Source organism: Brienomyrus brachyistius, chromosome 5 (genome assembly GCF_023856365.1).
Source record: "Brienomyrus brachyistius isolate T26 chromosome 5, BBRACH_0.4, whole genome shotgun sequence".
In the NCBI taxonomy this organism is placed as follows: Eukaryota; Metazoa; Chordata; class Actinopteri; order Osteoglossiformes; family Mormyridae; genus Brienomyrus; species Brienomyrus brachyistius.
The window spans coordinates 2,620,575-2,640,671 of record NC_064537.1 but is presented as its reverse complement, the minus strand read 5'-3'; the positions used below and the strand labels follow the sequence as shown (position 1 = coordinate 2,640,671).

Genomic DNA, 20,097 nt, shown 5'->3' with positions numbered 1-20,097 from the left:
CCACGAAGCTCCTCCTACAGGCATCCCCTCAACTTCCTGTCCCACTGTCACATGGGTCAGGCTGCAAGCTTCCTACAGGAAGTCCATTCGCTCTGCCCTGGGCGAACAATGCCCCATGTGGCAGTGGAAGACGCCAACGCTCCGTAGAACAGGGCCGCGCCATCGTCTGCCCATCTGTCTCACATCTTTGCATGTTTGCCTTGACGTTACCCACTGAGCAGAAAATGCCCCAACACACGATATGAGCCCCCACACTTTTGCGTGTGACGTTGGGCTTGACGTGGTCGTGTTTGGTCGCCATCACTTACTGGCACTTTCCGCAAAGATGGTACCACATCGGCTGAAGGCTGCCGCCTTGAGCGAGAGTCTGTACTGGAGTCAGTGTCCATAAGCGCTTTGTTATAAATAGCTTTAAAAAGTGTTACCTGAACAGCTATAAGTAAACAGACCGGGCGGAATTGAGGGATTGAGGGCGGTGCCGCCTGGAGTGAGGATGGCAAGGAGCCAATGGCAGCCGTCTGAGATGCTGAGGCTGTATCTGATTGCCTTCGAGGGCTGTCCTTCAGACACAAGCCAGCCAATCCAGTCGCCGAGCACAGCAGGAACATTTAGGAAGCATGTATCCCCTAGCCCTAACCCTAACCCTAACCCTAACCCTTCCGTGCATTATCTGAGAAATGGCTGTCTAGCTATAGCTCTCCAGGCAGGACAGGATTTACCTGGACCACAGTTACTGGGTCAGGGATTAGGGTGCTGGGTCTGGTGGCCTGATTCCACCGGATGGGGTCTCCTGAGGCCGCGGCTGACTGCAGGAGGAGATCCATCATGTTTGAGAACGTGCATCCAATTCTGAGTCGCAGGCATGGCATAGAGCGACACGGAAGTGTTCTGGAAGAGGTCGGGATCTAGAAGCTCAGAATTCCAGAGCAGTTCATGGTGGCACATGCATTACGTCGGTGTGAAAAAATGGGGAACAGCCCAGAAAAACATTTGAAGTAAATGTCACAATCAGAGCCGGTTCCACACACTGTCAGTACGGTGTATCGGAGCCATGAGGTCAGGTCAGTTTATTTTTATATAGTGCCTTTCACAGTGGAGTTGCTCCATGGCATGAGTGCATGTTGAAACCCGTCATTACATCATACATATACAGATGGAAACATAATAACAAACATAATAATCATATATTTGTTATTAATGTATATTAAAGCTGATAAGGTATGTTAGGATGTTAAATTATACTTAGATGCTGCTTATGAAGGTGCAATTAATGTGTAGCATTATCGAATATTTTTTCACCCATAGTTTTCCTCTTCATGAATGTCACTGGCGGCGTTATGAGGAAATGCGTGACTGCTCTGTTGGAGGCGGGGTTACGATGAAATACCCGCCCACTGGTGACCTGAAGGGGCACCAAGATGCCGCTCATTCAACAGTCACCTTCTCCATGTGTGATAACCTGTGTTCACAGGCAGTCGCTGGATGTGCTTTTGTGTGTGTGTGTGTGTGTGTGTGTGTGTATGTGTGTGTGTGTGTTTGTGCCTGTATGTGTGTGTGTGTTTGTGCCTGTGTGTGTGTGTTTGTGCCTGTGTGTGTGTGTGTGTGTGTGTGTGTGTGTGTGTGTATGTGTGTGTGTGCGCCTGTATGAGTGTGTGTGAGGCAGGCTCTTCTAACTCTATCATACTTAACAATGCTCTGGCCTAACCCTAACCCTAACCCTAACCCTACTTTATTGTCCAGCTATGTAGGCTCCCCTTGTTTTGGTAACCTGATTTTTTTGCCCCTCTCTCTCTCTCTCTCTCTTTCTCTTTCTCTACCCTTTGCCAAATGGCTGTTACAGATCAGTCACAAACACACATTTGCTCTCATCCACACACACTTCGGCCCACTCAGTGCCAAATGTCCAACCATACATCTTTAGGATGGTGTTTTCATGGCAATTGGAGAATGCACCGAAAACTGGGGGGGGTTGTGGGGTGGGGTGACCCATAGAGTGCACCTTTGCCAGGATGAACAGAGGGGTCTTGGTGACCCCACCAGGCCTGCCCTTCATGTACGGTCAGACCACAGGTGCCCCTCCCCCCTGTCAGATTCCAGTCAGAGCCTGATGGTGTGTGACCTCAGCTACACCCAGTGAGTGCTGAGAGGCCGCAGATTGTGCTCTGCGGCTCTTGTCTGCGGCGTGTGTGGGGTTCCTTGCCCCAGTGGAGGCCCTATGGAGTCATACATGGAAGTTCTAGATCACAAAAAACACAGTTTAAACAGGGCCATCTCGGCGTGGGCGCCCCCTGCAGGTCAGTCAGGTACTTCCGGGTCACAGGTCACCAACTGCAGATGCAGCATCACAGTGAGAAACCGAGAGAAAGGTGATCTCCGGTGAAAAGCGAGTCTGCATCGGCAGGGCCCTCGCTGTCCCCACGGTGCCTTCTGGACTGTGTACGGAAGCAGTTTTGGCAGCGTGGCAGCCTGCTCTATTTTTAGATAGACCCTCCCCTTCATTTGGGGAGGTGGGGCACCAGACACACTTTTCCCTTTTTCATCCATCCATCTGTCGCACGGACACCTTTACTCCCGGTACCCTTTCATGCTTATGTAACTCCTAGCCAGATGTTTTCTTGTGCCGGCACTCCCGTGGCCCCCACCAACCCCACCACGGCAGCGTGAGCCAAACTTTCCCTTCAAGGCTGCCAGTGGGATAAGGGGGGGCCTAGTGCAGAAGACGCAGCCCGGAACATGGCTGAGGTCCGAGCCCCCAGCAGGCATCCCTCCCACAAACACGGCAACACCGGCTGGACTCTGCCTCCATTTCTTTTTGGTGATATTTCACACAAGACAGCAACATTTTAGAGAGAATCCAAGGTGGCTGAGAAACTGGAATATTTTTATTTTTATTTCTATTAAAGAGAAAGATCTGGGACATTATTTTGGGCTCATTTTAAACAGAAATGGGTCCTGGATGTAATGTTTGATAAATTCAGGTGGGAAGTGGAACCCGAATGGATGAGCTGCCACCCGACGAGTGGGGGGTGGCATCATTCCACGGCCCATGGGGGTGAGAACTGGAGTGGTGCATGATGGGAGTCACGTTTTGTCAAGGATGCTGCCTGGTCTTCAGCAGGTGCCATTCCAAGCTTATGATCTTGGTTTGGCTGATTTTGATTCTAGATGGTCTTCTTGATTAAGATTTAAATGTATTTTTAATTCGTGTTTAAGGTTTGCTCACTGCGAGATGTCCTTTCTGAAGCATGATGGGGTCCAGCACATTCACAAACACACACGAAAATGCGGATGCAGCACACTTGCAAACATATGCAGACGCAGATGCATCGGCAGACTCATAAACGCGCATGCAAATGCAGATGCATCAGCTCATTCGCAGATGCACGCAAACGCAGATGCATCGGCACAAACGCAGATGCGTCGGCACAAACGCAGACAAAAGTAGATGCATCGGCACAAACGCACGCAAACGCAGATGCATCGGCACAAACGCAGACAAACGCAGATGCATCGGCACAAACGCAGACAAACGCAGATGCGTCGGCACAAACGCAGACAAACGCAGATGCATCGGCACACTTGCAGATGCAGATGGCATCCCTTTGCCTGCTGTAACTCTCTATTTCCCAGCCTGACTTGTTTATTTCTGGCTTCTTAATTTAGGCTCTCTTTAAAAAATGGCTTGTGTGTTAAAATAGAAATGCTTCGGGAGTGGGGAGCCAAAGCAGCTAAGTGGCCTAACGGGGATCTCTCTCTCATAGCAACCAGGATGCACTGCGCCGTGGGGGGTGGGGGGGGTGGACCGGCAGTTATTGACTCATCACACAAATCGCTGCAGTAACCAGCACAAAGCTGCCATTTGCCACAGCAGCAGCTCAGCTGGGGGTTCTTGCAGACTTAGATGGGCTTTGAAGCTATGGTGGACAGGCAGCATCGCAGCTGGGGGTGGGGAGACACACGAGGAGGGGGGTTGCTGCAATAAGACCAGTGTTTACTGAATAGCCCCGCAGGAAACACCCTGCCATGTCAGTTCCTCCTACCCCCTGCTGTAACTCCTGGTGTACTCTCACATACACAGTGTCCATATTTTGAGTGTGATCAACAGTGCATTAAAAACATCCATCCATCCATGCTCCATAAGCCTGGAGCTTAGGCCAGCAAACACAGGGCATCAGGCAGGGGAAGAAGCCACCTAAGGCCTCTTGGACAAAAGCAGAGAGAATGTGATGTTAGCATTGCCCATTAGCACATATTAATGCCAGCATGCCGGCATATTCATCTGTATGATGCGCTTTGATTGACATTAGCATAGCCTGTTAGCACTGGGTCATGCTGGCATATTCATCTCTATGATGCGCTTTGATTGACATTAGCATAGCCTGTTAGCACTGGGTCATGCCTGCATATTCATCTCTATGATGCGCTTTGATTGACATTAGCATAGCCTGTTAGCACTGGGTCATGCCGGCATATTCATCTGTATGATGTGCTTTGATTGACATTAGCATAGCCTGTTAGCATTGGGTCATGCCGGCATATTCATCTGTATGATGCGCTTTGACCGACGTTAGCATAGCCTGTTAGCACTGGGTCATGCCGGCATATTCATCTGTATGATGCGCTTTGACCGACGTTAGCATAGCCTGTTAGCACTGGGTCATGCCGCCATATTCATCTGTATGATGTGCTTTGATTGACATTAACATAGCCTGTTAGCACTGGGTCATGCCGGCATATTCATCTGTATGATGCGCTTTGATTGACATTAGCATAGCCTGTTAGCACTGGGTCATGCCGGCATATTCATCTGTATGATGCGCTTTGATTGACATTAGCATAGCCTGTTAGCACTGGGTCATGCCGGCATATTCATCTGTATGATGCGCTTTGATTGACATTAGCATAGCCTGTTAGCACTGGGTCATGCCGGCATATTCATCTGTATGATGCGCTTTGACCGACGTTAGCATAGCCTGTTAGCACTGGGTCATGCCGCCATATTCATCTGTATGATGCGCTTTGATTGACGTTAACATAGCCTGTTAGCACTGGGTCATGCCGGCATATTCATCTGTATGATGCGCTTTGATTGACATTAGCATAGCCTGTTAGCACTGGGTCATGCCGGCATATTCATCTGTATGATGCGCTTTGATTGACATTAGCATAGCCTGTTAGCACTGGGTCATGCCGGCATATTCATCTGTATGATGCGCTTTGATTGACATTAGCATAGCCTGTTAGCACTGGGTCATGCCTGCATATTCATCTGTATGATGCGCTTTGATTGACATTAGCATAGCCTGTTAGCACTGGGTCATGCCGGCATATTCATCTGTATGATGCGCTTTGATTGACATTAGCATAGCCGGTTAGCACTGGGTCATGCCGGCATATTCATCTGTATGATGCGCTTTGATTGACATTAGCATAGCCTGTTAGCACTGGGTCATGCCAGCATATTCATCTGTATGATGCGCTTTGATTGACATTAGCATAGCCTGTTAGCACTGGGTCATGCCGGCATATTCATCTGTATGATGCGCTTTGATTGACATTAGCATAGCCTGTTAGCACTGGGTCATGCCTGCATATTCATCTGTATGATGCGCTTTGATTGCCATTAGCATAGCCTGTTAGCACTGGGTCATGCCGGCATATTCATCTGTATGATGCGCTTTGATTGCCATTAGCATAGCCTGTTAGCACATAGCAATTCCAAGCATATTAGTGTCTGAAGCTTAAGCTGACATTATGATCCGGGGCTTGGCGCAGATAAAGGTAAGATACAGAGTGTACAATGCCCTCCTGGTGGAATAGAATGTGACATCGCTGCCGTGGGCGTTGAGGAAACGCCCTATGGTATTTATTTCACGCTGGAGTGAGCGGCTACCCTCAGGCGTGGCTGTAAATGCGGCCCTCACGCAGCGATCGACACCACCGCCGTGTTCCCTGCCGCCTCAGAGCTCCCCAGACCAGTAACCCCCCATGTTTGCGTGTATGGATGGTGGTGACTCACAATCCAAACAGAGCCCAGCCCATTTTTGCTGACTTGTTGACCTGTGACCCCCAGGAATTCCGCAGAACTGGCGTGCCGGCCTCCCGCTCAGGGTGGACCTCACTCTGAGAGGGGATTAGCGTGACGGGTACACATTAAATCTGCGTGTGGGGGTGTGGGTGCGGGCATGTGAGCGTGGTTTTCTCTATCTGATTATGTGTTTAAAAGCTGTGGGCAGACAATAGCAGAGATCCCCAAAAGCACATGTCATTTCAGACTCAGCAGGAAGTGCGTTTCTATATTGTCATGTGTGCCTGCGTCTGCATGTGCAGCCTGACTCATGGCAGCCCCCCTGAAGTCCCCAGCCACTCCTGCGCAGATATCCCCCCCCCCCAGGCCCTTGAGCCGGCTGTTAGCCCCCCCGCCCTGAGCCTGGGACCCCACGGGCAGGTCTGGGATTTCAGCAGAGAGGGATCCACATTCCTACTTGGGCTGGGAAGGGGCCAAGCTACTCCTCATGCCGGGGGGGGGGGGCGTTAATGGGAAAGCCAGGACTTTTTGGGGAGACTGTGGTCGGGCGGGGGGCACCACAGCCTGGAGACTGGCCTGCTCTCGGGGAGCTACCTCACAGCTGCAGGCCATCAGCACTTCAGACCCAGAATGTTCTGATTCGGATCGGGGAACGTTCCGTGTTTTAGGAACGCTGCCGGATCGCCGGGATCATCCACCGAGGTGATAGGTAAGGAAGGGGAGATCGGTGCTATTTCCAAATTCAGGGTGTAAGACCTTTTGCGGGTTGACCCTGCTAGCCTGTGCACACCCCTTCCTGGGTGTTAAGGTGTGTCCTGACCCCACCGCCCATTAGAGGGTGTTCTTGCTGTGTGTTCAGTTGCATCCTGGCCCCACTGCCCACTGGAATGCGTTCTTTCTAGATTTCCACACCCCTTCCTGTGTGTTAAGCTGCGTCCCACTTTTGCCACCAACTGCTCTTCCTGGGTCTCCATATCTACTGTTTTCTTTCTCTTCTGTTGAAAATCGTAGGAATTAGAATTTCATCTTGTTGCGGCACCCCCAATGCACCCTTCCTTATAACCCCTAGCAGTACCACCGCTGTCTCGTCGATTCCTGCCCCCGTGCCATGCAAGGACCCGGGAGAAAAGCAGGCCTCAGCTCGTCTGCCGTGCATGGGAAGGCCACAGTGCAACGTGCTTTCCCTCGAAAATGAAAACAGACACAAGCCTTTTCTCTCCAAACTGTCAGCACCGTGTATCTGCATCGGTGGATCAGTGTGGGAACCGGACCTCAGCCTTGTCCATGTCGCACTTTCAGCGATTCGTTATTGTCACTGAGCTCGGTTGGCTCTGCGCTGGGACGACGTGCCACTTCCTGCACATCCCCGTGGTTCTGGCTGGGGGGGGGGGGCGCCTTGTCACAGCAGGCTTCCTTTTCGTTCTGTCCTGGGTGAAGGGAGGATGTCTTTTTGAGCCCCCCCTTAATATATGCCTGTCACTTAACGATGTGTGGACTTGTCTTCTGTGAGGGACCCCAACCTGTGACCTGAGGGGGCGTGGCTAGAGAGTTCAGCTTCCTGGTTCCTGCTGGTCTGTTGGAAATGAGGAACCTACACACAGGTGTGTGTGTTTACAGACGCTCACAGGATACTTGCTGTGATGCTGGTGCGTGTTTGTGTTCACACATGTGAGCCTGTTGCTGCAGTATCAGTCATGTCTGCGGGTGACAGCTGTGCTGTGAATGTAGGACTAGCGCTGTCAGAGGAAATTAAGGTTTCTGAAGCTTTTCTGCTCCATTCGTCCAACGCAGCAGTGAGACCCTCTCCGATCCGAATTTGGGGGTGTTATCACAGCGCTTACATCTGAGCAGCGCTGAGCAGACGAAAGGGATTTTTATCTTGATTTGAAATCTGAGACGAAGATCGACTGACGAGTAACAGCAGGGAAGGAGTTTCAAAGTCGGGGAGGTAGAGAGGAAAATGCGCAGGGTTGATCCCCTTTCTCCTCATAAAGGATAAAAGAATCTGCTTAATAAATATGACTATAGAATGAATTCATTCATTCCTCTGCCTCACAGGGTTGCTTGGGACATGCTCACCAGTAGGACAGTATGTTCCAGCAGTGAAATATCTTAATATACTTTGTGTGACATTTCTTTTTTGTTACATTTTACTCTATATTATATGTATATAAAATCTACAGAAACTGGAAGTTTGTGTGTAATGCACCAGTGAAGCACTTTGAGTTGGAATTGAACCTGAAAGGGAGCAAATTCCTCTCTCAGCTGTCTCTCTGGGGTGCTGGCCAGCAGGCTGCTGTCCAGACAGAGCGCATCTCTGCTTGCGAATGTAAAATACAGCTCCCAACAGGCATGAGGATCTGCGAAAGCCTTCAATCCCCTTCCTGCCCGGTTTTAAATGACAAGCTGCTTTCGGGAGCTCTCGGCTGTTTCTTGACAGCAGCTTTTTAAATTTAATATATTTAGGAAACAGGTCTGCCTTGGGAGGGTTCGTGTTACCAGCTGATGTTGTGGGGGAACAATGAACTGTGACAGTGTGATATGGTCATTGTTTCATGGCTCCCCAGCCTATGTAAAAACCACAGTGTGAAATCAGCAGTGTGAAGTATGATGTGTAAAATCCACACTGTAGAATCCGCAGTGTGAAGTATGATGTGTAAAATCCACACTGTACAATCTGCAGTGTGAAGTATGATGTGTAAAATCCACAGTGTGGAATCCGCAGTGTGTGAAGCAGGTTGTTAGTGTCCAGCTACATGCACCATGCCATATAATAGCAGCACCTGTGAGACTGAAGCTGGAGGGGGCAGTATGGAGGTGTAGAATATAGCAATAGCTCATACACTTGCTCTCACCCCTATACACCCCCTTCCCTCCCCAGGTACAGCTGACTCTGTGCCCCCCAAGCATAAAACAGACCTTATATATTAATGATGCATAAATGATGTAAAATGCATAAATTTTTCATCAGCAGCACCCCTCGTAACCACCCCCCCCCCCCACCGGAACAGCTTGCAATTCAGCCCTGTGGCTCTGTGGTGTGGTGTGGGGGGGTCGATGGGCTTCCGGTGCACAGACACCAAGCTTTCCATATCCCAGACCATGTGTCCTACACTGGCTTGGTGCTTCAGTGTTTAGCACGCAGAGGACATAGTACAGGACCGCACAGGACCGCACAGGGGATTAAACATGGCTGCTGACCTGTGCCAGGTGCATAAATATTTATAGGCTTTTATGGGTGGGTGGGGCCAGTTGTTTTTGTTTTTCTGCACCCCCCCATATCTGCTTTGCACTCCCCAAGTTGTTTAAATCTGTTTATCTGTTTAGAATGAGAGTACACACCCCCTGGAGGGTGGGGGCAAACGAGGGTCAGGGGTGTGCCACTGCACGGGGGGCATCCTGCCTGTGTTTGGCAGAGCTGCACACTGAGACTGGCAGGAGGTGGGCAGGGGATGAGGGGCTCGTTATACAGAATGGTAGAAGCAGAGCCATAAGTGGGACGTTACAAACTCATCTGCACCGAAAAACATTTCTGACTTTGAAAATGATTTATCATAAGATCCCCCCCCTCCCATTTGAAAACGGAACTCAACAAAGGCTGGGGGGAGAAGCAGGGCCTGGGAGGCAGACATGAAATTCAAAACCATTTTGGCCTGAAGCAACATGATTGGCCAGCTGCCATCCCCAGGACTGGCTGTTCTCGCTATTGGCTGGCTGTGTGGGCCTGGAGTATCGGGGTTGGTCAGTTCTTAGGGGATCATCTCCAGTTTGTAGTGCCTGGTGCAGCTGTAGTGGGCGTAGACAGAAATGACCGATGAGGCTGTTGGGAAGGATGGAGCATCCCGCTGTGACCTTGAAGAGACAGACAACGGCCCAGCGGTACTTCGCTGACGAACGCAGCCCGGACCTCCAGGGACATAGACATCACTCACGGGTCACTGCTGCAGGCTGCTCTCACAAGTGACATCACCGCTGCCAGAGAGTGCGTTACCATGACAACCGCAGCCCCAACACCACCTGGGAAATCCCGTTTCACCTGGAAGAGCTATCCCAGCCCCCCCCTCCGCCCCCCCCCCCCCCCACAGCTGACCGAGAGGCACAGTTATGTGAACATCTACCCTGTTACTTATGCCGCACTTACACGTTCATTATTTACACGTTTATTAGGATCATTGGCGCTCACGCCTGTCCTACTGTGAGCCAAGCTAACATCCTGGGGTGGGGAGGAGGCTTGTTCAGCAGCCCCGGCAACACGTAAGGAAAGGCCAACCAGGGCCCAAGCTGCTGGGCATGAAGGTCTAACAGATGGGGCAGCGAGGCTTGACCGAGGGAGATGGAGGCAGGACAGGAGAGTCGTCAGTCACGCAGCCCAAGCAGCCAGCTGGGGGATGGGGGTCGGGGGAGAATCAGAGAGACCCTCGCTCTTCCTTAACAGCTCGCTGCCTAGGTGGCGGGTCCGCTGTACGGCTGGGCATTTACTCCAGCGAAGCTCGGGGTGGGGGCCTCCGCCTGCCAAACTCCCTCCACCGCCAGCTACACGGGATTATATGTGGGTGGGGTCCTTCTGTCCCCGGTGACACGGGCGGCTCGTGTCCAGGGCCTTGGGGCTGACTGCACATGCAGAGACACTGACACACTGCAACATGTGTTAACCCTAATGCCCATCAGGGAAAACTCAATTTAATAAAAATCTGTGACTGCTATGAAAAAACTAAAAATGCACAAACTCTTGTATTTTGCTTGGTTACTTATGGTTATGGTTAGGGCTGGGTGGGGGTTAAGGTTGTCATAGTTAGCGTCAGCATTTTCCCTATAGAAGTGAATGAGCTGGCCCCATAAGGATACGATTACATGACTGTGAGTGTGTGCACGCCTGTGAGTGTGTGCACGCCTGTGAGTGTGTGCACGACTGTGAGTGTGTGCGTGCCTGTGAGTGTGTGCACGCCTGTGAGTGTGTGTATCTTTATCCCGCTCTTCCTGTGGACGCCTACAGCTGCCCTGTTTTTATTTGTCCACCTTCCCGCCGGTGGCCCTGGCTGAGACCTTCTCCTTTACTGGGTCATGGACCACATACCTGGCAGCTGGGTGTCTGTGGCCATATGGGGATACAGGCAGGCAGCCTTTAATGCAGAGAGTGTGTGAGAGCGTTCCTGCTTTCACTTCTCCCGGCTGAGGGTCAGTCAGTGCATCTGCCCCCTGGTGGAGGACTTTGGAACCTCCTCAGTGATGTCCGAGCTGACAAGCACTGAAGGATCTCACATAGTTCTCAGCCAAGGAGGTCACCTTGGTTTACTGTACAGGGGGGGCTTAGGGCAGGAGATAAAGGACAGGGGACTCTCCGGGAAGGACACCAGGGCACACAAACACACATCCACACTACAGGCAACTCAAAGACACCAATTCACCTGTATGCATGCCTTGTACTGTGGGAGGAGCCATAAACAGATACGTGGTGGTGGGGGGGGGGGGGGGGACATGCAGACTCCACACGCAGAGGCAGCCTTCACACCCGGAATCTGGAGGAGAGACACAACAGTGCAGCCCTCTGAATCACCATGACACCCAGACTCCGTCCATCCAGCCTCAGTCAGGCCGCCTCAGGGCATAACAAGGGCAGGGTATGCAGTACTGCTTGTCAATACCCTCACGTGACCTGTTTCACACCGTTGGATGGGGATCGGCATCCCTTACGAGGTCAGACTGTATCACTCACGTAGTCAGACTGTATCCCTCACGCGGTCAGACTGTATCCCTTGCGCGGTTAGACTGGCAGCCTAGTGTGATGTCTCCCATAATGCATCTGCACTCTCGTATCATGCTGTGCAAATGGGAGCCCTGATGGTATCTGGGGACTTAACTGCCGGCAGGAGGAGCCTGTAGAGTCACGCCTCGTTGTGAGACTGTGACCCATAGTAACCATCATGGCTGCCGGGGAAAGTTACAGGAGCCCATTATTTGGGAGGAAAATATTGAAATGAGGATAAAAGATGAACAGATAAAATGGGCCATATTTCCATCCATCTTTCCAAATTCCAGGCTGCTTATCCTGAACCGGTTCACGGGGCAGAACGTCTGCAGGTCCTGGTGACCTTCAGCAAGGGCTGTGACGGCCGACAGCCATCCAGCTCCGGCGAGAAGAAGCGATGAAGGTTAATGTGGGCAGACGAGCTTTCTGTGAGCTCTGGCATTAACAAGCTTATTGGGATGTGGTCATACCGCAGCCCCTTTAAGGTGACAGGGTTATGTGGTTGATTTGCAGCTTTCAGCTCAGTCCACTGAAGGTCTCTCTGGCATGAAGACACCTTAATGAACCCTGGAAGAGACTGTCTGGTAAATATCCTCAAAATGGCTACTGGATTTCAGTTACTGGTTTGTAGAATGATATAGGAGTTTGTAATCGGTAACCTATAGCTGAATTGGTCTGCAGTGAAGCAAGTGACATTTCACTGTCTAATGACCTGTGATATGGCTCTGACAGAAAGGGGAGCGTGCCCCCCACCCCCCACCCCCGGCCCGCTGCCATGGGCTATAAGGATAAACCTCGATGGCCCTTGGATTTAACTTTTGGGTTGAATTCTTGGACCTTGTCTTGTCTCGGGGGAGGGAGGGGCATCCAGTGAGGGCATTCACTGTGGGCAGGCAGTAGGGGCTGCTGGGAAGGGGGCTGGGAACTGATAGCCAGGCCATAGGGACACGACCAGCAAAAATGTGTAGTGAGGGCACAGAGTGTGACACGATGATGGGACATGATGTCATAGACAGGTGGGGCCGAGAGAGGGCCGGGGACTGTGCTACAAATGGACTGTGTTACTGAGTAATGAACTATGTTAATCACTGATCCAGTATGATACTCACTAATACACAGTTAATTTCTTACCCAGAGTCCTTCATTAACATAATTAGTAGTTCTGCTCTGTTTACTCATTGATGGGCTGTATCACTCACGAAGGCTCAGTTTTCCTTTAACACTGTGAGCTACCCATAATGCACTGAGTCATGCTCTGTCCATGTCACCGGGTAACAGGAACAGCCACTCAGGCTCCTCCGAGCAAGACTGTCAGCAGTGCAGTCATAGCGGTGAGGCAAGCCGGGCCCCCGGCTGCTCCAGAATATTCCACATTTCACCGTACTCCACTTCATCTCGCCATTGCTTAGCAACACGCCAACTCGCAGGGCGAAGGGTGTGTGTGGTTCTGGCAGATAGACGGGGCTGGCGATGGAAAGGCATGGCGTCTCCCCTCGATTCGGTGTGGGTTACTCAGCCCCCCACGTAACAGCGGCTGGCACAGGCAGCCAGTCCTGAACGTCTTGCAGAGCCTAATGAAGCAGGACTGAGGGTCAAGGCCAGTGGGATTTTACTGGTTGCATGTTAATGGATGCTTCGAGCACACACTGGAATGCACGTCCTGATTGTGTCATGTGAGCTCACTTTCGATGGCAATTTACCCGCTGATTTGTGTTGGGATAATTGACATGGCTGTTTCCAGCCCAGTAACCAATGGGCTCCTCTTCCCAGCCCAGATTAATGCAGGAAAGGTCACCTGACTGACTGTGGGAATTATTCACCGTGCCTGTCAACATTGTGTGGCTCAAGAGGTTAATGTCTGTGTTGGGAAGGTTGTGGGTTCCAATCCTGTGGCTGATTACAGGTATTACTTACCATGCCTGTCAGCGCTGTGTAGCTCACGAGGTTAAGGTCTGTGTCTGGAGGATTGTGGGTTCTAATCCCGTGGCTGACTACAGAAGTAACTCACCATGCATGTCAGCCGCATGTAGCTCAGGAATTTAGGGTTCTGTGTCGGGAAGGTTGTGAGTTCTAATCCCGTGGCTGATTACAGCCATTACTCACCATGGCTGTCAGCAGCATGTAGCTCAGGAGTTTAGGGTTCTGTGTCGGGAAGGTTGTGAGTTCTAATCCCGTGGCTGGCAGCGTAATCACATCACTGCTGGGTCCTTGATAAAGACCTTTGTCCTGCTCCAGGATGCTGGCTGACATCCAGTTTCCTCACATGTATGTTGCTTTGTGTCCAAAACGCCTCTGCTACATAAATAAATGTAAAGTCCTGAGCTCCAACCCTATCACCTTCTGACCCCTTGTCCAATTGTCGCGCTACAATTTGCTCAAAAATTTTTATTTTCATTTCAGGGCAGAGAAAACAGAAGTTTTAAGTGAGGATCTGCTTCAGGTAAGTAGCCAGCATATGACATGCGTGTGTCTGTCTGAGTCCGTGTGAGACAGCATCGATTAGCCTGTCGCACCACAATCACCATGTGCAAAAAGGTGAGGGGGGAAGGGAGGAAGGGAGGGGCCATTGACTGATGTTTAATTATACTGTCCCTGTAATCACCATCCTCATGTGTGGTTTTGGATTGGCAGTCTGAATAGTTGACCTGTGTGTAAGTGTACATTAAGTAAAGATTCTTATATATGGGGGCTGCAGGGAGTCTGTGCTCACTATGGACTGGTCCGGGGTAGTCATGAATAATGGACAGGTGTGTGCGGGAGTTTGGACTCTCTGAGAAGCCCAAAGCACAGACCAATCAGAGTGCCAGCTCTGAGCATGCTCAGTATGGCATGTGCCCGCCCCCCACTCCAGGTGGAGAAGAGGTTGGAGCTGGTGAAGCAGGTTTCCCACAGCACCCACAAGAAGCTGAGCGCCTGCCTGCAGGGCCAGCAGGGGCAGGACGTGGACAAGAGGTCGGTCAGGTCGCCCTCGGTACGTATCGTCCCTATAACAACACTTTTAATCAGTGTTTAAGTGAGCTATATTGGGCACAGTCCTTATATAAACAATCCTATATAAGCGTCACCAAATGCCGGCCATTACAGGGTCACAGTTACTCAAATAGTAACATGGTACAACTTGGTATGTGTATAAACTGTACTGTGCACTGCACTGAACGACTAGACGACGTTATGCTTCAGTATCTTTATGCGATGGCAGCACTGTGAATGCTAGCTGTCTCGCTAATCACTCAGGAGGAGTGCAGCTGTTACATCATGCTAGGCACTGTCTGCTAAATGCTAAGTGCTAAATGCTAGGTGGTAAATGCTAGGTGGTAAATGCTAGGTGGTAAATGCTAGGTACTAAATGCTAAGTGCTAAATGCTAAGTGCTTTCTTCTGGCTAGAAAAAGCTGCCGCTGACCACGTTGGCCCAATGCCTGGTGGACGGTGCCATCGTGCTTGGAGACGACTCCCTCCTGGGGTGAGTCTTACTTGCACATACACACAGACGCACACAAATTACAAAGTAGAGAATATTCACATGCTGCTGGTTTGGATACATTTTACCATCATCTGTGTTTGATTTTATGAGTCGGTGAGGGATTGCTAACTATGTTACAGTGAGACACCCCAAAAAATGTGTGTGTATGAGCGTGTATATGTGTGTGCATGAGCGTGTGAGCGTGTGTATATCTGTATACAAGTATGTGTATGAGTGTGCATGTGTATAAGTGTATATATGTGTGTGTATAAGTGTATATATGTGTGTGTATTTTAAAAACTTGTCCTCATAAAGATAAGCAAAAAGTGAACACAAACACACGTTTCCTTTCAGCGCACATGAACACGTTTGTATTCATATCTTTGTGGGGACTCTCCATTCATTTCTATGGGGAAAACCCTAATCCCAACATGACGACCTCAACCCCAACCCAACCTTAACCATAAGTAACCAAACAACCATACGAGACTTTTGGCGGTTTTAGTTTTTTGATTGCATTCATAGATCTTTGTGGGGACTTGAAAAATGGTCCCCACAACATCAAAATAACAGGTTTTTAAAAACGTAACCCACACACACACACACAGATACATGCATGGACAGCCCTGTCATCCCACACATCAGGCCTCTAAGCACGCGCCCCCATGCTCAGTCACGCACCTCTAAATGCATGTTGAGCCGCGCCCCCCCCCGCAAAGCCACATGCTTTGTTCCCCATTCTCGGCGCACTTGCGCAAGATCACCAGCTGACGTTATTCTTCATCTCCTGCCTCCATGTGTCCTTTATATCTGGGAGGGTTACGAGCATTGAAGCTCAGCATAAACACTCTCAGATCTGCATTCCTCATACTGGTATTTGGATCAGTTGTGCCCTGGTTGGCTACTAATGTTCTACTGAATTATGATGCAGTGGACTGGAACATTCCCATGGGCTCTTCCGATTTGCTGTTGCCTGGCCTTGCTCAGATATGATTGGCTGTATTCCTGCACCTCCCCCTCCCTCCTTCCCCCATTGCAGGAAGATGTTGAAGCTTTGTGGGGAGACGGAGGACAGGCTGGCCCAGGAGCTCATTCTGTTCGAATTCCAGATGGAGCGGGACGTCATCGAGCCCCTCTATGTACTCGCCGAGGTAGGCTGTCGCAGGGACTTGGACAGGAGCCCTTAGTAACATAATAAGACACATTGTCAGCCACGGGGGGTGGACAAGAGGCACACTGTTGAATTCTGGGTGATTTTTTTCACATTGCCATGGTGATTGATTACCCGAGCCTTCAAACACCTCCTGGAAATGAAAGCCAGCTGACCCTGATTGCACTAACTGGCTTGCTGAGGTTACACAGGGCCATCTGGGTGGATGTGGGATAACAGGGAGGGTGGAGCTCCCTCTAAGGGTGGGAGGTGGCACTGTTTCCTGGCGGAGTGTTTTGTGGCTGGTTCTCTGGGGTTAAGGGGAGTTCTATGCACTTTCTGTTGCCTTTCCTGGGGTTTTATTAGTGACATTTTCTGTGCTTTCCCACAGGTGGAGATCCCCAACATCCAGAAGCAGCGGAAGCATCTAGCGAAGCTGGTGCTGGACATGGACTCGGCCCGCACGCGGTACGCCCCTTCGGCGAGGCAGAGGGTGTGACAAACCATGCTGTACCTGAACCCAAGCTGAAACTGCAGGACAGACGCAGAGTTATTGTACCCCTGAGCAGGACACACTGAGTAGGGGTAGCGGCAGCAAGCTGTCCAGATGTCTGCTGAGTGTGTTGCCATGGACACAAGCTGTCCAGATGTCTGCTGAGTCTGTTGCCATGGACACAAGCTGTCCAGATGTCTGCTGAGTCTGTTGCCATGGACACAAGCTGTCCCAAACATGTGCTGAGGTTTGGTGTAATCTGGAGACAAGATGGTGTAGCACAAATTATGCTGATCTGATGAATCCTTTGTAATGAGGATTCACTCCAGCCTTGACCTCCAGGTGTTCTGGAGAAAACAACTACATTGATTATTATTATTATTATTATTAAAACGTGTATTCCACACTGTTCAGCGGAAGTTTTTAGATAGTCCTTAACTCTAGCAAATCAGATTTTGAATGGCACCCCTAATTGGTCATCGGCTCCCTCCGCCAACCTCATGGTGGTCTCAGCACACTCCCCCCCCCCAGCCCACTCATTAGATTTGCGTCTCTTCTGAAAAGTGAAATGTCACCCGTCTGTTAGCTGTTCTGGCTGATTAATTTTCTTGTCTGGATGTGAGAGTGGATCCTCCTGCTACATTTTACACCCCCAGTCCCTTCCAACATTACTAGGTCTCTCTGTGTGTAACCCAGGTCCCAACACATGAACCCAGTGCCTATGAACACAGTCACTGGGAACCCCCAGAAAGGTCACATATTAGCTCCCTCCCAGCACACCTGTACCTGGTAACTGGTTCTAGTTAAAATGTGGCTTGTCTGGAAGGTCCCAGGCAACTCGGCTGAGTAACAGTTCGTTAAAGGCTACAAACAGAGGAATGTTTGTGATATGGAAGCAAGCAGGAGGGAATGAGAGAAGGAAAGTGATGCAAAGGAGCGTGTGAGAGCGGGGGTGACCAAGGCAGAATGATGACATGGGGGATATTGTTCTTAGAGCCATGTGTCTGTGCATATCCATGTGTCTGTGAATGCTCATCTGTCTGTGCATGCTCGTTTGCCTGTGCATTCTCATCTGTCTGTGCATGCTCGTTTGCCTGTGCATTCTCATCTGTCTGTGCATGCTCATTTGCCTGTGCATGCTCATGTGTCTGTGCATGCTCATTTGCCTGTGAATTTTCATGTGTCTGTGCATTCTCATGTGTCTGTGAATGCTCGTTTGCCTGTGCATTCTCATGTGTCTGTGCATGCACGTTTGCATGTGTATTCTCATGTGTCTGTGCATTCTCATGTGTCTGTGCATTCTCATGTGTCTGTGCATGCTCGTTTGCCTGTGCATTCTCATGTGTCTGTGCATGCTCGTTTGCCTGTGCATTCTCATGTGTCTGTGCATGCTCGTTTGCCTGTGCATTCTCATGTGTCTGTGCATGCTCGTTTGCCTGTGCATTCTCATGTGTCTGTGTGCCTCAGTATGTCACCTGATCCTCCACATCCCCTTTCCAGGTGGCAGCAGTCTTCCAAGTCCTCAGGTGTGTCCAGCAACCAACAGCCGGCGGGGGCCAAAGCCGACTCCCTCAGGGAGGAGATGGAAGAGACTGCCAATCGCATGGAGATCTGCAGGGTCGGTCCATCTCTCATTGGTTCATTCGCTCCCTCAGGCACGCGCACACACATGCGCTTGTACACAGACACACGCTGCTTGTTTCTCCTGCACAAAGCTCCGCATTGCGAAACAGCAGAGCTGACATGGTGAAGAATCCGCGTGAGGGAGACAGGTCCCCAGGCCTCAGCAGCTCACCACTTTACTCTGTCTCCTGTCAGCCGTCGCCACTGATTTAAAATAAACTTCCCAAAAATATCCCACAGTCTCTTTTGAAAAGAGCAACTACTGAAAGTGCCTAACATTTTCTGATTTTTTTTTTCCTAATTCCCTCTAGGATCAGCTATCAGCAGACATGTACAGCTTTGTGGCCAAAGAAATCGACTATGCAAACTACTTTCAGACTGTAAGTACCTCTCTGGAGACAGCGCCCCCTGGTGTGTTCTCTGGTGAGTTGCCATTCCTGGTGCTGAAGTCCAGGCATCTGCTTGCAGCTAATAGAGATCCAGGCTGAGTACCACAGGAAGTCGCTGGAGCTGCTTCAGACCGTCCTACCGCAGATCAAAGCTCATCAGGGTGAGTCCTCCTCCCCCCGCTCGCTGGCCGGGCCTCCTGTCTTGATGCTGTACCCGTGGGCATGCGTGTCTGTGTCCCTTTGCAGAGGCGTGGGTGGAGAAGCCGTGTTACGGGAAGCCCCTGGAAGAGCATCTGACCATCAGCGGACGGGAGATCGCCTTCCCCATCGAGGCCTGCGTCACCATGCTTCTGGAGTGTGGTCTTCAGGAGGAGGTACGCTCACTTCCACCCGCCGAAATACCCCCCCACCCCAGAATCGCTCTTTGACTCAGAGTGAGTGAAAACCCCATGAACAATCCACACTCCTTTTTAAGTAACAGTAAAGCAGATTACCTGGAAATTTTTTAAATTGCTCAAAGATTGAGGGTTGGAATGAAATGCAAATGAAACTCCGAACTGACTGGAAAATTGCTTCACACTGTGGTCACAGTAGTTGTAAAGGAGATTATTTAATAATAATCAGGGTTTGTCGTAGAGGCGATATGATGCGTCACTTTCTGTCCAATGAATGGAGAGGTAGGTCGAGTGACCTGTCAGAGGGGTTGCGCTCACTTTCTGCTTCCTGTGTGGGCAGGGCTTGTTCAGAGTGGCTCCATCGGCCTCCAAGCTGAAGAAGCTGAAGGCGTCCCTGGACTGTGGGGTGTTGGACGTGCAGGAATACTCCGCCGACCCCCACGCCATTGCAGGTAGGAGGCACGCCCCACCCCCCACCATGTCATCGCCATGGTGATGTGCAGCCCCCGTTCAGCAGGTACTTGTGACATGAAGGCTGTTCTCTCCATTGGGCTCCTTCTGTTTGAAATGCTGTTGGATCCCTAATCGGGTTCCATACGGTATCTGTCCTCTGGGAACAGAGGGTCGGTAAGGAGTAAAGCAGACGCCCAGAGAGGACAGGAACCAAGTAGTGGTTAAAAAAAAGTAAAAAAAAAAAATTTTAAATGCAACCACAGGCAGGATGTGGGTCCGTCCTTCACCTGAGACTGTGCTAATTAAATACCTGCTTTTCTATGTATAGACTAACCTGGTGCCTGTTTATATATTCAGG

At 50.6% G+C, this 20,097-nt stretch overlaps 1 protein-coding gene across 4 annotated transcripts in view; it reads left to right on the top strand.

Annotated features, from left to right (window-relative positions):
• LOC125742592 (rho GTPase-activating protein 44-like) overlaps positions 1 to 20,097 on the top strand; it is a 46,350-nt gene that overhangs the window by 10,409 nt on the left and 15,844 nt on the right. For all 4 annotated transcript variants that reach the window (XM_049014718.1, XM_049014719.1, XM_049014717.1 and 1 more), the window contains exons 2-11: positions 14,175 to 14,214; positions 14,626 to 14,745; positions 15,160 to 15,236; positions 16,276 to 16,387; positions 16,778 to 16,854; positions 18,380 to 18,497; positions 18,814 to 18,882; positions 18,971 to 19,052; positions 19,138 to 19,265; positions 19,627 to 19,738. In XM_049014718.1, the coding sequence (XP_048870675.1) occupies positions 14,175 to 14,214; positions 14,626 to 14,745; positions 15,160 to 15,236; positions 16,276 to 16,387; positions 16,778 to 16,854; positions 18,380 to 18,497; positions 18,814 to 18,882; positions 18,971 to 19,052; positions 19,138 to 19,265; positions 19,627 to 19,738 (935 nt within the window). The remainder of the gene's footprint in view (positions 1 to 14,174; positions 14,215 to 14,625; positions 14,746 to 15,159; positions 15,237 to 16,275; positions 16,388 to 16,777; positions 16,855 to 18,379; positions 18,498 to 18,813; positions 18,883 to 18,970; positions 19,053 to 19,137; positions 19,266 to 19,626; positions 19,739 to 20,097) is intronic.